Here is a 15,852-nt window from a genome sequence, read left to right on the forward strand (position 1 = left end):
TTGTTTGGCGGGTCCGGGCTGGGGATTCGAACCTGCCACCTTAGGTGTACGTGGCTGGTGCCTTAGCCGGTTGAGCTATAGGTGCCGAGCCGTAAATGTCTTTTTGTAGTTTGTTGTTCACCTTTTTATTTTTGTTAATGATGCCTTTTAAAATTGATACATAATAATGATACATATTTATAGCACATGTGATATATATATTTTTACATGTGATATTTTGATACATGCATACAATGTGTAATGATCAAAGCAGGGTAATGAGGATTCCATCAACTCAAACATTAATCATTTCTTTGTGTTGGGCACATTAAAATCTTCTGGCTATTTTGAAATATACAATTAACTATGGTTAACTGGGGTCACTGCTGTGCTATCTTATACTAGAACTTATTCCTTCTGTCTAACTGTATGTTTGTACTCATTAACCAACCTAGCTTTACCCCTCTCCCCCAGTTTCTGGTAATCATCATTCTCTTTCTACCTCCACGAGATCAACCTTTCTAGCTCTCACAACATAATTGAGAACATAGGATATTTGTCTTTCTATACCTGGCTTATTTCACTTACCATAATGACCTCCAGTTCCATCCATGTTTCTGCAAAGGAGAGGATTGCATTCTTTTTTATGGCTGATAGTATTGCAATTGTGTATCTATACCACATTTTCTTTTTCCTTAATGGTGTCTTTTGAAGTGCAGAAGTTTTAGATTTTGATAAATTCATTCTATCATTTTTTAAAGAAATAAATCCTTATGTTTAAGTTAGTTGATTTTTGACTAGACAGGAAGATAGTCTGTTCAATAAATGGTTCTGGCACAACTGAACATCCATATTCAAAACAATTCACTTAAACTCTAATTTTACATTACACACAAAAATTAACTCAAAATGGCCCATAGACTTAATTGCAAGCACTAAAACAAAATGTATAAAAGCCTTCAGAAAAAAACAGGGATATTTTCAAGATCTTGGGTTAGGCAGAGAATTCTTTTTCATCTCTTCTTGAATTCTCACCCAGATAAAGCAAAATGTGTGCACATGTATGTGTGTAGGGTAGGGAGAATGTGTGTGTAAGGTAGGTAAAGATATAGCCACTGGTAAAAATATTTCACTGAGATAAGTGACCAAAATTTTAATTATCAATGGCATAAAAATGTTAAGAGAAAATACGCAAGGGATAAGTGGCAAGCCAGCCAGGACAGAAGATCCAGAGCATCCCAGGTGAAACTCAAGACAAAGTTGTGTAAATCATAAATTAATTCCTCTTTCAAATACTATGCAATGTGTGTGCCCTCATTTCAGGCTAAGAAATGTTGATTCCAGGCAGTCACTGCCTGCAGATTAAGATTAAGGAAAAGGCAATCTCCTATGGAAAGGTGAATTTCAGTCTAACAAGGAGATACTTCAGGTGGGACATAATGGTTCCAGGTGGCTTCAGTCTAACAAGGCATACTCTACTGTCTGCAATGTTATCGGAAGCTAACATGAAATTCTTACAGCCTGTTCCATTCAACATGTGTCAGAAGAAAGGAATTATTGTTGAAGAACCTAGAAATGTAATTCATCAATAGGAAAGTTTTAGATACAAAGCCTCTAATTTGCACCCAAAATTGTGCATAACTTATTTCATGATCAAATTACAACTAAACACTCCTAAAAGGGACACACAAGAATATTGGTGTAATACTTGATCATTTCTGTTCACTATGAGATAGTCAGCACCTCTCGCTTCCTCCCTTACCTGTGTCTTGTGATAGCAACTGGTGTGTGTGTAGGGGGGCTTTGCTAAAGAATAAATCTTGACTGCCTTTTTCAGAGCAAAATTTATTTATTTATTTATTGAGACAGAGTCTCAGTCTGTTGCTCTGGCTAGAGTGAGGTGGTGTCATAGTTTGAGGGCAACCTCAAACTCTTGCCCTTAAGGGATCCTCCTGCCTCAGCCTCCTAAGTAGCTGAGACTAGGTTCCCGCCACAATGCCTGGTTAGAGTTTTTTTGTTTTTTTTTTTAACAGAGATGGGGGTCTTGCTCTTACTCAGGGGGGTCTCAAACTCCTGAGTCCAGGCAATCCACCTGCCTCGGCCTCCTAGACTGCTGAGATTACAGGAGTAAGCCACTGCACTGGCCTGTTTCATTCTTTAATCCCTTCTATGAATGATTTTTAAATCATTGCAGTCATTGGTCAAGTACTGAAACCCTGTCTTAAAGGACCTGATAAGGTTCTTAGAATATCATAAACATTTATAAATTTTTGTTAGAATGAAGTAAATATTGGCTTGGTGCCTATAGCTAGCGGGCAAGCCACATATACTGGAGCTGGTGGGTTTGAATCCAGCCTGGGCCTGCCAAACAACAATGACAACTACAACCAAAAAACTGCCAGGCGTTGTGGTGGGTGCCTGTAGTCCTAGCTACTTGGGAGGCCGAGGCAAGAGAATCGCGTAAGCCCAAGAGTTGGAGGTTGCTATGAGCTGTGACACCACAGCACTCTACTGAGGGCGACAAAGTGAGACTCTGTCCCTTCCCCCCAAAAAGAATGAAGTAAACATTAACTTTTAATAATGTAGTTTTAAAAGTTTTATTTCATAGTTCCAGAAAAACGGTATCAGTCAAATTACTAAAATAGTATCCTAGGAGAGAAGTACAGGCTTGTCATTAGTGTAATAAGGGCTAATCTTTCAATGCCAGAAGCCAATTACCAAGGTTTTTTCTTTCTTGAATACCTATTGACATGATGATTTATTCAAGAGAAATGGTATCTCTTCATAGATCATAGCCTATATTTAAAACTCTTGGCCAAGTTAGACTTTTTCCTTATCCAGGATGAGGCAGACTTAGCTGGGTATAGGCACGTGGTGAGAAGTGCCCCAAAGTTAGCCTCATTAGCATTGCTACTGTTGCTAACATATTCTAATAATCTCTTCCATCTCCAAAAAAATAGAAACAATTTATCAGCTCATCAGAATTTCACATAAATTTGAAAAAGGTATGTTACACACCAAATGGGAACAGTCTTCTTTTCAACTTGTGCTTGAGTAGAGATTGGGAAAGCACATATGTTGTCAAGTTTGCTTATCAGATCAGTAAAATGGCACTTCACAAAAACAAGTGAACTGGAAAAATCCTTTTAAAATACTTTCCTTCTTGCCTAAGATATAACTGAAACTGGTTCTGAGCAATTTTCTCAAATATCATCTGAGTGATCTTTCCAGTTACAGCCCTTCAGCCACCTGGAACCATTACGTCCCACCTGGAGTCTTATCCTAACCTTAGGGCCTATGCCAGTGCTCTATACTAGAGGAATTTTTAGAAGCCTTAGCCTAGCCCTTATCTGCTCAGTGTCAGACCAGCTGTTGTGCTGATCCTGCCTTGATACTATAGCCTAGTTTCAGGCAGTAAGATTTGTATCTGGTTATTTGTAACCAAGCCCCTATCTTATACCCTGTTATGGATTCATCTTTTGACCCACAATCCCACCCTGGACCTTACTTTGTATCCCTATGATGTTCTGTGGGCTTAGCTAAAGCTCCAGTCTTTATGAGGGTGTCCCCAGTACTCGACACCTGACAGCTCTGATGTAGACGTCCCTCTTGTCTAGATTTCTACTTACTGCCTGCCATCGGTCTCACCTAAAAGCAGATCTTACGTTTAAGCTCAAGATCCTATCAAATTTCAGAAAGGATTGGGTCATCCAAAGACTAAACCCAATGCAATCTGAGTTCTAATTCTAATAATAACTCAGATAATACCTTTATTTTGAAATATATTCAAACAAGCCAACAGAAAGTTTAAAAATGCTTTATTAAACACATCTGCTGCTTAAAATGCCAAAAGAAATAGTTCATACCTGTCTGAGTGAATCCTGATTTGTATCCATTAGTTGTCCCATTTTCTGGGGTCACAGTTGATGACACTGAAGAGTTTGGTTTAGTAGAATGACAAGAAGCAGAGGATTGTCGGCTTCTACATTCTGGAAAGGAGTAAAAAAAATCACAATATATGAAGAGACCAATATTCTCTCAAAACAGATGATGGGGATACAATCCAGACAATCTTTAAAATAAATTGCTTCTTCTTAAGTGATAGGCCCTCCCACCCTCCCTTCTTCCTTCCTTCCTTGACAGAATCTCATTCTGTCACCCTGGGTCTTGGTCTTGCTCAGGCTGGTCTCAAACTCCTGAACTTAAGCAATATACCTGCTTCTGTCTCCCAGAGTGTTAGGATTACAAGCATGAGCCACCATACCCGGCCATGATAGCCACTTTCCAATCAGAGATCCCCTCCCTCTAATCCCGACTCCAACAGAAGACTCAAGCTAGTGAACACAGTTCTGTTTCTAAGGTCAGAACACATTTAGAAGGCAAAGAAATACAAAGGACAGACAGAACTTTGTTCCCCACAGACTAGTTTCCAGGGGGAAACTACTCATAACCAACATAGTCATGCTAGTTTTATGGGTAAGACAGAGGCTAAAAGATTAATAACTTATAAAAACCCCAAAAGCTTTTAATATGCCAGTTAACCTCCAGGGTTGACTTAAGTGTAGAGTAGTAATGTAGGGTCTGTCTAGGCTGCCTTCAACCTTCTGTTCTCAACCTTGATTTATGCCCGAAACAGAAGCAAAGAAAAATGTATAGGCAGTAGAAAAAAATTAGAAATGCTCAAATACACATCATTCCCAGTTCTTGATAAAAGAGGCGGGTAAACAATATTCAAGGTGATTACTGCTCATGCAATACCAAGCTTCATTTTAACTAAGCCAAAATTAATGGGGTCCTGGTACAATATTTTAATAGCATTTTATACTGATTCAGGAAGATAGTGAATACTATCAAGGCCAGTGGACTGTAACTTCCAACTAAATTATACTACATTAGTCTCAAAAAGCAGTATGTAAAAAAGGAATATACAGTAAATGGTTGCATACAACAAAGTTAATTATAAAGGGCCTTTTAGAGAGTTTCCAAGTTTATAGATTCATACAAGGGCTGGAGACAGTTTTCTAGAACCATCTATATTGTGATCTTCTGTGAAGAGCTACTGTATTTTGGTTTAAAAGCATATCTCCAGGCTGGGCATGGCGGCTCACACCTGTAATCCCAGAACTCAGGGAGGCTGAGATGGTCAGATTGCCTAGCTCAGGAGTTTGAGACCAGCCTGAGCAAGAACAAGACCCTGTCTCTCCTACAAATAGAAAAATTAGCGGTTTTATGGTGGGCACCCAGCTACTCAGGAAGCTGAGGCAAAAGGATTGCTTGAGCCCAAGAGTTTGAGGTTGCTGTAAGCTATGATGATACGATGGCACTCTATTCAGGGTGACAGAGTGAGTTCTGTCTCAAAAAAAAAGTGTATCTCCCCATTACCTACTAACATGCATATATGTATATTAATATTATATGTGCATATATAAATATATATTTCCAATTCCAAAATAGCAACTGTTATAAACATGAGGCTTCTTTCACAAATATTATTCTCTATTAGAATGATGAGTTGTCATTGAGCACTAAATGAGAAGTTAAAAATATTTTATAGAACCAAAACAAAAGCTAAAGAAAGAAGTTAAAATGTAGGGAGGTGATACCTATCCTATCTTTATTCTTTTATTAGAATTCAGAATAACTTTTCTGAGGGAAATCTCTTCTTGGGACAAAAAGTTATCTATAATTCACCAGCTTATGATTCAGTAGTCACAAGTTTTAAGATCTGACAACACCTGTCTTGAAACACGTAGCCATTTCCTAAGGTATAATATTGTGCCACTTCAGATGCAACCAAGAAAAATTAAGGCACAGAACTCAGAGAAAAATCTGCAGTTGTAAGTTAGATTGATTACGCTAGTTTTCCTAAGGAAAAAATCTTGTATAGATAATAGAAGTATTAAAGATAGTTATAAGGGGAAAAAATCTCAGCATTTAAGAATCTGATTGGTATAACAGGGATTAGAATTAGAACTGCTCCTCTATGTTAGAATAACAAACAGGACTCGTGGCAATTCCTACCAACGACACAAAGATGTGATGTTTCAATGGGATTCATTTCTACAAATTTAAGTGGTTCCTAATTTAAAAGAAACAAAACTTTGCCAACTTTTTGGTGCATTTTTTGAGTTATTATGAAGAGAGCATCATTTATTCTAAGCATGCTAGCTTGAGACTTCCAAAGAAATTAGTAAAAAGAGCATCTGACCAAAGAACTGACACTCTGAGGTTCTCTCTAAATGACGAAAGAAAGAACTAGAGTCTATTTTTTTTTCTCTGAGAGCTGCACCCCCTTCCCAAGAAATAGAGAGACATATACTTTCTTACACGTGAATGGTATCTCTGTTAAAAACAGTAAGGAACAAGTCAAATAACCTACCAGAGGGCTTTAAATTTAGGGGTAAAGCCTTCTGAACTCAAGATACTCATCTGTATCACATCTGAACTCTGAACCCTGAATAGGTAACTTGCCACCATTGTAAAATCTCTATTCCATCCCCTCTCCCTCATGAAGGTGACTACCTTTCCAGCAGATGAGAGGTCCCTTTGACAGTACACCCTGGGAGCTTCGGACTAGGTAGTACTTTAAGTGCTTCTGCTTCTTTGGCTGGGTGGTGAGCTTCAAGTTAATGTGGTTGGAAAATTCTGTGAAATACCGAAATCCTCTTTCTCCACAGCCAATACAGTTTCCAGAAAACCCTGAAATGAGGAAAACTAACATTACTGGTGGCCTTGTAAGTTGATACATACTTTTACATATTAAAAGCATAAAAACATGTCACATGTTTTAATGAATAAGGAAACAGAGTAGATAGTATCACATAATAGAATGTATATATTGCACGCAATTTAAGAAAAAGTTTGATTCTATTTCTTCCCCACATACTCCCTTCTTAAGAGAGAGCCTGCAGGGTCTATCCCTAGCTCTCTTTTTTACCCACCCAAGGAACTTGCCTCCATGGCCACAGCTAATGAGAATGTGGACCATTATCTGCTAAACTGGGATGGTCAGAATCTCTCTCCTAGAATTTTGAAATAAATACAGAAATTCAGCTAGATGGTATTGAACCCTGGATTTGTATGGCTTTGCACAATAAATTTGACTTAGGGCTAGGCCACCTACATGTACACTAAAGTATGAAAACAAAGAACTGTGAGGAGGAAGCTGGTCCACCGAGAGGAGAGCAGAGTGTGGTGGGATGTGCAAATTCGAGGCTTCATCAACTTCCATTTCTCTGATCTCAAGCTATAACTGCTGACATGGGTCCCAGGAGAGTCCCATTTCCTCTTTTAGCACTTCTTTATTCAAACTAGCATATTATTCCTTTAGCTCTAACAGCCCCCCAAAAGCCCTCATTTGAATCAAACAAAATAAAAATTTTGTAACCTGGTTGGAACAGTAGACATGGAAAGATAAAATTAAGAAGGCTGGGAGGATAAGAAGCCATGCCTTGCTTTAATTGAAAATCAACTTTTCATTCCCCACTTGACACACAGAGTAAAAGGCAGACAGTAAGACAGTTAGTTCCTATAGTTGTATCTGATGAGGACATAACAGATTTACTACCACAGAGATGAATAAGACAAAAAAGGTGCAAATAAGAAAAGGCATTCCATATTATAAATTCACTGATAAAGTGACACACTATTACCAAATGCCAAAACCAAACTGTGATATAATTACCAAAGATATATAAGGAGAAGAGAAAGGCCATAAGGATTTAAGACAGAATACCTCACAATATCCTAATCTCAGAATGCTGACAATTAATCCAAAGCATTTGGACATAAGAAGTCCAATTTGTTATTATTCAATCAACAATTATTTGCTAGCTGGGCATGGTGGCTCACACCTGTAATCCTAGTACTCTGGGAGGCCATGGCAGAGTACTAAGAGGCCAGGATTGTTGAGGTCAGGAGTTGGAGACAAGCCTGGGCAAGAGTGAGACTTGCTCTCTATTAAGGAAAAAAAAATTAGCTGGATGTTGTGGCAGGCACCTGTAATTACAGCAACTTGAGAGGCTGAGGCAAGAGGATCGTTTGAGCCCAAGAGTTTGAGGTTGTTATGAGCTACGATGCCACGGCACTCCACCCAGGGCCACAGAGTAAGATTGTCTAAAAAAAAAAAAACAACTCAAACCAAAAGAACAATTAAAAACCCCCTATGAGCTCCTACCTATATGTTAGGCATTTTGCTAAACATTGGAGAAGTAGTGGTGAAGAAAGAATAGCCATAACCTCTGGTCAGTTACATAGAATTAATAGTTTATTACTGTCACTTTATAGAAATGTAAACATTAATATAATTTTATTTATTTTATTTTATTTTTTGAGACAGAGTCTGACTCTGTTGCCTCAGGCTGTGGTGTCAGCCCAGCTCACAGCAAACTCAAACTCCTGGGTTCAAGTATTCCTCCTGCCTCAGCCTTCTGAGTTGCTGGAACTACAGGCATCTGCCACAAAGTCAGCTAGTTTTTCTATTTTTAGTAGGGACAGGGTCTCACTCTTGCTCAGGCTGGTCTCAAACTCCTGAGCTCAAGCAATCCACCTGCTTCGGCCTCTCAATGAGTTAGGATTACAGGCATCAGCCACTGCATCCAGCCAAAATTAATACAATTTTATAAGTGACTTAAATATATTCAGAGATAGATTGTATTTGAGAGCATTTGGATATCTGTTCAAAGATGTAGCCCCCCCCAAAAAAAGGTTGTCAATGGCTGCCTAATTCATCAATTTCCTTCTATCCACGATCCAGCAAATGCCTGTATTCTACTTCATGCTAGCCACTGTTTTAAGTACCAGGATTTTAGCATTGAACAAAAACAAAACATTTGCCTTCATGGAAGTTACATTCTCGTGTAATCACCAAGACGTGATGAAAAATTGCCTGACTTGTGAGGCAGATATACCACACCCATAAAAAGTAAAAAGCTTTCAGTCAACATAATTAAGAATAGCACCAAAAGAAGGAGGCTTAACTGAGAGATACAAGTAGCTCAGAAAAGATCAGTGTGGGAATTAGGATTAACAAAATATTCAAGTTGAATGTTTACTCTTTTCCTCTGTCTATTCTTGGGACGAAAAGCAAGGATATAAAGAGGAAGACAAGATATGGGTCTAGATAATATGCCAAGAAGAGATCCTTCACATTAATGGTAAGTTAGGAATATGAAAGTCTATTTTTAAAACTCCGTATACTTTCAACATTAGCCTTGGTCCCAGGGAAATTTTATTTGTTCAAAGTTCTTGCTATCATTGAAAACAAAAATAACACCTCTTACAGCTAAATTACCTTTCCAGTTTTTCTGGCAATCAAGTCTTCCAGTTGCATGGTAGATTTGGGGTACATGCACTGCCAACTGGATCAGTACATTTTTTTTTAATCAACTCCCCCACAGTCTTTGGAATCTGCATAATTTATATAAAAATTCAGACAAATTGATATTGGAGTCCACAGGGATTCTAAAATAGCTGAAGCTTAAAATTTTCCCCTGTATACTAATGCATATTAAAATCATCCTCCATAAGTAAGAAAGGTCGGATGAGTATTAATTTTTGGAAATAGAGTGCTGAACAAGTAAAAATCTCAACACTGTGCTCATCTAAGAAAAACCTTAGTATCGCTGCATTTTGCTTTTACATGAGACGTGGCTGTTGAAGAACATGTCCATTTGCAAGGCTAGAGAAAGTAAGCAAAGTTCCAAATCTATAAGAGCATCTAGTTAAGTGCAATAGCAAAATAAGTATCATTTGAAGAAAATGTATTATATCCCAGGCACTGTGCTGGATGGGTGCTTTATAAACATCATCTCATTTGATCTTTACTACAAATAATGGCATTATTTGGCCATTGCATACATGAGGAATGTGAGATTTCAAGTTCTTAAAACACTTGCCCAAGTTTTTAAAGTACTAAGTGGCAAATCTAGGATTAAAACCCAGTTTTAGGGGCGGCACCCATAGATAGCTCAGTGGGTGGGGCGCCAACCACATACGCTGAGACTGGCTGGTTCGAACCTGGCCTAGGCCAGCTCAACAGCTACTGCAAGAAAAAAAAAAAAAAAGAAAACCCAGTTCTGATTCCAAAACCCAAGGTCTGGTCTCATATTCCTGATTTCTGTTATTCTGATGGTATTTTCTATGCCCTTTCCATGACATGTCTAAGAGGATTCTCTAGTCACAAAGAATCATTGAGCAAAAAAAGGCATTATGAGAGATTTTTGGTCTGTAGTCAGAGCCTCATTTGAACTATTTCCTTAGATGTGACTACAAAGCTTTTTAAATGCTAAAACTTTTCTGAAGTCATTCTGTCAGCTCTGTGAGGAAAAAGACTAAGACTTCTACATTTTTTGCCCCCGTATTTTAGCCTGACTTGATTTCTATCATACAGTACATTTGGAGTAAATACTAATGGATGGATGAATGAACACATGAATAATTGGAAGTTCTTTGCTACATCAAACCATCTGTTAAATTCACTCAAAAAATAAAATGAACATATTCTTCTTTTTATGAGAGTCTTATGAAAAATGAAAATTACCACTTATTTTCCTATGAACTAAGTCTTTGAAATATAATTTAAGGAAACTTTATAAAGCATATGCAGGGGCACTTTCTGACTCAGGATATTGATCAATGTATTTCTAGACTGTCTAATGACACTATACAAGGTGGAAATAGAGTTTTTGTGTTAAATTGCACACAAATTCTATAGCCCCCCTCTATAACTAGGAAGACTAAAAAAAGGCCAACTAAAAAAAGGCCAACTAAACAAAGGCCTCTCATGATCAATACAATACTTGGAAAAAATATATAACACTTGAATTCTTTGTCCTCTTAGTTTTCCTTTTTCTGATATTTGTGTCTAAAATGTCTATCTGATTTCATTTATAGTAAGAAAAATTATGAGAAACAAAAACAAGGCTGAGATGTGGTGAATCATACCTATAATCCTAGCACTTTGGGAGGCCAAGGCAGGAAGATTGCTTGAGGCCAGGAGTAGGAGACCAACCTGACTAAGAGCAAGACCCCACCTCTACAAAAATTAGAAAAATTAACTGGGCATGGTGGTAGGTACCTGCAGTCCCAGCTACTCAGGAGGTTGAGGCTGGAGAATCACTTGAGCCCAGGCATTTAATATTGCAGTGAACTATCATAAAGGCCTGCACTCTAGCCTGGGCAACAGAGTGAAATCCTGTCTCCAAATAAATAAATAAATAAATAAACTCCAGAGAAATATAGCAGTAAAAAAAGCAACAAATCTCACGTGCCTTATTAACTTTATATTTAAAATAATTAAAAAAATCTATTTTTTGTTATTTCCCATGAGACAGGGGAGCTTTGTTGTGAAAAAGCCCAAACTCTTAACACCAGAAGTAAAACAATTCTGAGATAAAGCTATGTTTTCCATGATATATATACAGAAGGTGCCAAAAAAATTTATACACACTTTAAGAAAGGAAAAACCTGTACTAAATTTGTAATACTCAAGTCACGTTTGACTTGTGCAATTATAAGAGGTGCTCGACATGACTTGTATTCATCTTTTGTTATTGATATATATTGAGTATTACAATTGTAATAGTTTTTCCCTTTCTTAAAATGTGCATAATTTTTTCAGCACCCTCTGTATATATGAGTCATATATATATGAATATATATATACATATCCACTCCTAGTTATTTTAAGTGAATTAATGTTAAATATAAAATGATATTTTGGCTCAGCGCTCGTAGCTCAGTGGCTAGGGCACCAGCCACATACACCGGAGCTGGAGGGTTCGAATCCAGCCTGGGTCTGCCAAACAACAATGACAACTACAACAATAAAATAGCTGGGCGTTGTGGTGGGTGCCTATAGTTCCAGTTACTTGGAAGGCTGAGGCAAGAGCATCACTTAAGCCCAAGAGTTTGAGGTTGCTGTGAGCTGTGACAGCACAGCACTCTACCCAGGGTGACATAGTGAGATTCTGTCTCAAAAAAAAAATGATATTTTATATGGTATAGAAAAATGACAGATAAGTTACAAAGTTCATAATCCATAGGTGAATAATGGAGAGTTGATTTGACACCAGGTCCAAATCAATGACTCTACAGAGAAGTAAATTCTATTTTATTTTATAAAATGTTAATGTTTGATAAATTACATGCTGTCTTAATGTCTCATCAAAGTCTTTTAATTAAGGCAAATGTTTTGAGAATGAATAAAAATAAAAATTAAATTTTAAGAAGTTACTAAAAGAAGAAAAGCTTCATAATTATACTAAACTATATAATCACCAACTAATTCTGTGATAAAATTTTCGAATTCTGTGATAATTTTAAATAAACGCATTTTTCAGCTCTCTTATCTTGAAAGGAACTGTATAGGCATGAAATACTCACCTAAAAGTGCATTTTTTCCATGATCATCTGGTAGAAATCTCTTGTCTACAGCACAAACCAGGATGTGTTCAGGAAGATTGGGAGACTTGGCCCCTACCAGGAGGAATCCTGCTGGGATGTCGATTTGTTCCATACACAATGATACCAAACGCAGATCCTTGCCCGCTTGACAAAAACCTAAAAATCACCAAAAAAAAAAAAATAAAAAAGAAAGAAAGTAAAGAAAAAGGACATAATACAATGTTTAGTGAGATTTTTATCTCCTTATCAACCATTGGGGAGATTAATCTGTGGGAATCACTGTGGAGAACTAAAATGTTTTTATACCAAAATTAAAGTGCATATACTTCAACCAGAAGATAAATCTATTACGTTATATACCCTTCTGAACAGGGCTAAAAAGACACTAAAGAGAGATGTTTCTATCTGCTTTGGCCAAAATTATGACCATTTATTTTCTGGTCCATAAGTAAGGTAACGATAAATACACAGCAAACTTTAAAAATGCATGTAATTTTTACATGTACATAGTCCAGTAATTTTTACTTCCAGTGCAAATTCACTTCTCTGAATGGGGGCTGTTGGAATACAGATGCTCTGCATTTCACAAGAGAAAAGATTGAAGCTCAGTGTTTGGTGACTCATAAGTGAACAGGCTAGAACTAGAACTCAGAACTGTTAGGTCACTTCACTAGACATGACACAACGTGACAAGACATGACAAAATCTTACATAACCACTTTGTATATCACAATGTATCAAATTAATTCATTATCTCTTCATTTATTAAACAAACATTTGCAACAGATGCTGTCTTAGGCCTGGGGACACAGAATTAAACAAAATATATCCTCCTCTAAGAACTTACATTGTAGTCAAGTGGAAGAATGTTTAAGGAACCAATAATTACAAAGACAGTATCATAAGGACAGCAACTGTTCTGCTGCACATCTTCTAGGCTCTGATCCTCTCTGTACTGTAATCACATGAATTGTGATACTCTAGATTCATGACAGCTGGTATCTGATCCAACCTGGGCCACCCTGACATCCCACCTTTCTGACTATAATTGATTGGTCCGGAGTGAACACCTGACATAAACCAGTCAAAGCCTTTTCCCTATCTCTGAATACAGAGCCAGGGAGAGCATGGTTCAGTTGCTCTGGGGCAACCCTGTTCTTCAGTCTGTGAGGGAGGTCTGTCGGCAGAGACAGAAGGCTGAGGGAGGCTGTTCTGAAACCAGCTGTATTTGCCTTTGCCATGGTTTGGCCATGAAACCTTTTGCTTTGGAATTCTTTCAATAATATCTTCATTTTACCTAAGCTAATTTCAGGTGGGCTTTTGTCACTTGCAACTGGGAGAAGCTGAGTGAAAATATAATATATGCTCTTTCAGGCAATTCTTAGAGCATGAAGGGCAGACAGCTCTACCTCTCCACACACAGATCTGGTGAGGAACTCCACCATCACTGCCCAATACAAGTTCCAATATCTGGAACCACACCAGATGTTTCTAGGATCAATTCGTATTATGATTTTAACCAAATGACAAGTTTCCAATTATTCAACAAGTGTCCATAACTATCCAATTATTAATTGGATGAAGCTGTGGTGCATTTTAAATCTACCATATGGTTTGAATCATCAAACCTCAAAAGTGGGCACAATAAAATTGGAAAAAGTCCACAGAAGAAAGACTAAAATCACAAAGATGGGCCAGGCACATCAGCTCACCCCCCTTATCCCAGTACTTTGGGAGGCTGAGGCTGCAGATCACTTGAGGCAAGGAATTTAAGACCAGCCCGAGCAACATAGCAAGATCCTGAATGTCCCTAGAAAAACTTAAAAAATTAGTCAGGCATTGTGGCATGTGTCTGTAGTCCCAGCTACTCAGGAGGCTAAGGGAGAAGGAGCCCGGGAATGTGAGTGAACTATGATTAAAACACTGCATTCTAGTCTGGGTGACTAAGTGAGACCCTGTCTCACATATATACATAAAATGATAAAGACAATGGAGCTCAACCATTACAAGTTTGTAGATTGTCTTTTTGGTAATATTTTCTTTTTTTTCTTTTGAGACAGAGTCTCACTATGTTGCCCTCAGTCATGCTGTGGCATCACAACCTACAGCAATCTCAAACTCTTGGGCTTAAGTAATTCTTTTGCCTCAGCCTCCCACGTAGCTGGGACCACAGGTGCACACCACTACACCTGGTTATTTTTGTTGTTGTTGTTGTAGTTGTCATGGTTATTTAGCTGGCCCAGGGCAGGTTCGAACCCGCCAGCCTGGGTATATGTGGCTGGTACCATAACCACTGTGCTATGGGTGCCAAGCCCTTTTTTTTTTTCAATAATAAATTAACCTTAGTTTATTGTAACTTTTTTTAGTTTATCAACTTTTTAAGTTTTCAAAACTTTTTGATTCTTATTCTATAAGATTGTTTTTTCTTTTTGTGACAGAGTCTCAGTCTCTTTGGGTAGAGTGTCGTGGCTTTATAGCCCCCAGCAACCTCAAACTCTTTACGCTCAAGCAATATTCTTGCCTTAGTCTTTTGAGTAGCTGGGACTACCGACACCCACCACAAAGCCCAGTTATTTTTAGAGATGGGGTCTCACTCTTAGGCTGGTCTTGAATTTCTAAGCTCAAGCATTCTCCCCGCCTCAGCCTCCCAGAGTGCTAGGATTACAGGTGTGAGCCACAGTGCCCAGCCTCAGTAAGATTTTTTATACATATAAAAAATATATATGTATATATTTTGTTTGTTTGTTTGTTTTGGCCAAGTGTGGTGGATCATGCCTGTAATCCTAACACTCTCGGAGGCTGAGGCAGGAGGATCACTTAAGCTTAGGCATTTGAGAACAGCCTGAGCAAAAAATGAGACCCCTGTCTCTACTAAAAATAGAAAGCTGGGTATGATGGTAAGCGACTGTAGTCCCTGCTACTTGGGAGGCTGAAGCGGGAGGATCACTTGAACCCAGGAGTTTGAGGCTACTGAAGCTAGGCTGATGCCATAGCACTCTAGCCTGGGCAACAGAACGAGACTTTGTCTTTAAAGAAAAAAAATATATATATACATGTATACACACACACATACACACATATGTATATAAATGTCTTAAAAATATTTTTTATATTCTTTTGACTTAAAAAAATTTTTTGTTAAAAACTAAGACACAGGCTTGGTGTTTATAGCTCAGTGGCTGGGTGCTGGCCACATACACTGAGGCTGGTGGGTTTGAACCCGGCCTGGGCCTACCAAACAACAATGACAACTACAAGAAAAAAATAGCCAGGTTTATGACAGGTGCCTGTACTCTCAGCTACTTGCAAGGCTGAAGCAAAAGAATTGCTTAAGCTCAAGAATTTGAAGTTGCTGTGATGCCACGGCACTCTATTGAGGGTGACACAGTGAGACTCTGCCTCAAAAAAAAAAAAAAAGGCCTGGCACCCATAGCATAGTGGTTACAGTGCCAGCCACATACGCTGAAG

The 15,852-nt window shown here is 38.1% G+C and overlaps 1 protein-coding gene across 3 annotated transcripts in view; it reads right to left on the reverse strand.

Annotated features, from left to right (window-relative positions):
* GREB1L (growth regulation by estrogen in breast cancer 1 like) overlaps window positions 1-15,852 on the reverse strand; it is a 291,844-nt gene that overhangs the window by 115,908 nt on the left and 160,084 nt on the right. For all 3 annotated transcript variants that reach the window (XM_023510203.1, XM_023510202.1, XM_023510204.1), the window contains exons 5-7: window positions 12,364-12,540; window positions 6,502-6,678; window positions 3,846-3,968 (exon numbers count right to left, since the gene is read on the reverse strand). In XM_023510203.1, coding sequence (XP_023365971.1) covers window positions 3,846-3,968; window positions 6,502-6,678; window positions 12,364-12,540 — 477 coding nt within the window. The remainder of the gene's footprint in view (window positions 1-3,845; window positions 3,969-6,501; window positions 6,679-12,363; window positions 12,541-15,852) is intronic.

Source organism: Otolemur garnettii, unplaced genomic scaffold (genome assembly GCF_000181295.1).
Source record: "Otolemur garnettii isolate 467f Iridium unplaced genomic scaffold, OtoGar3 scaffold00012, whole genome shotgun sequence".
NCBI classification, from domain to species: Eukaryota; Metazoa; Chordata; class Mammalia; order Primates; family Galagidae; genus Otolemur; species Otolemur garnettii.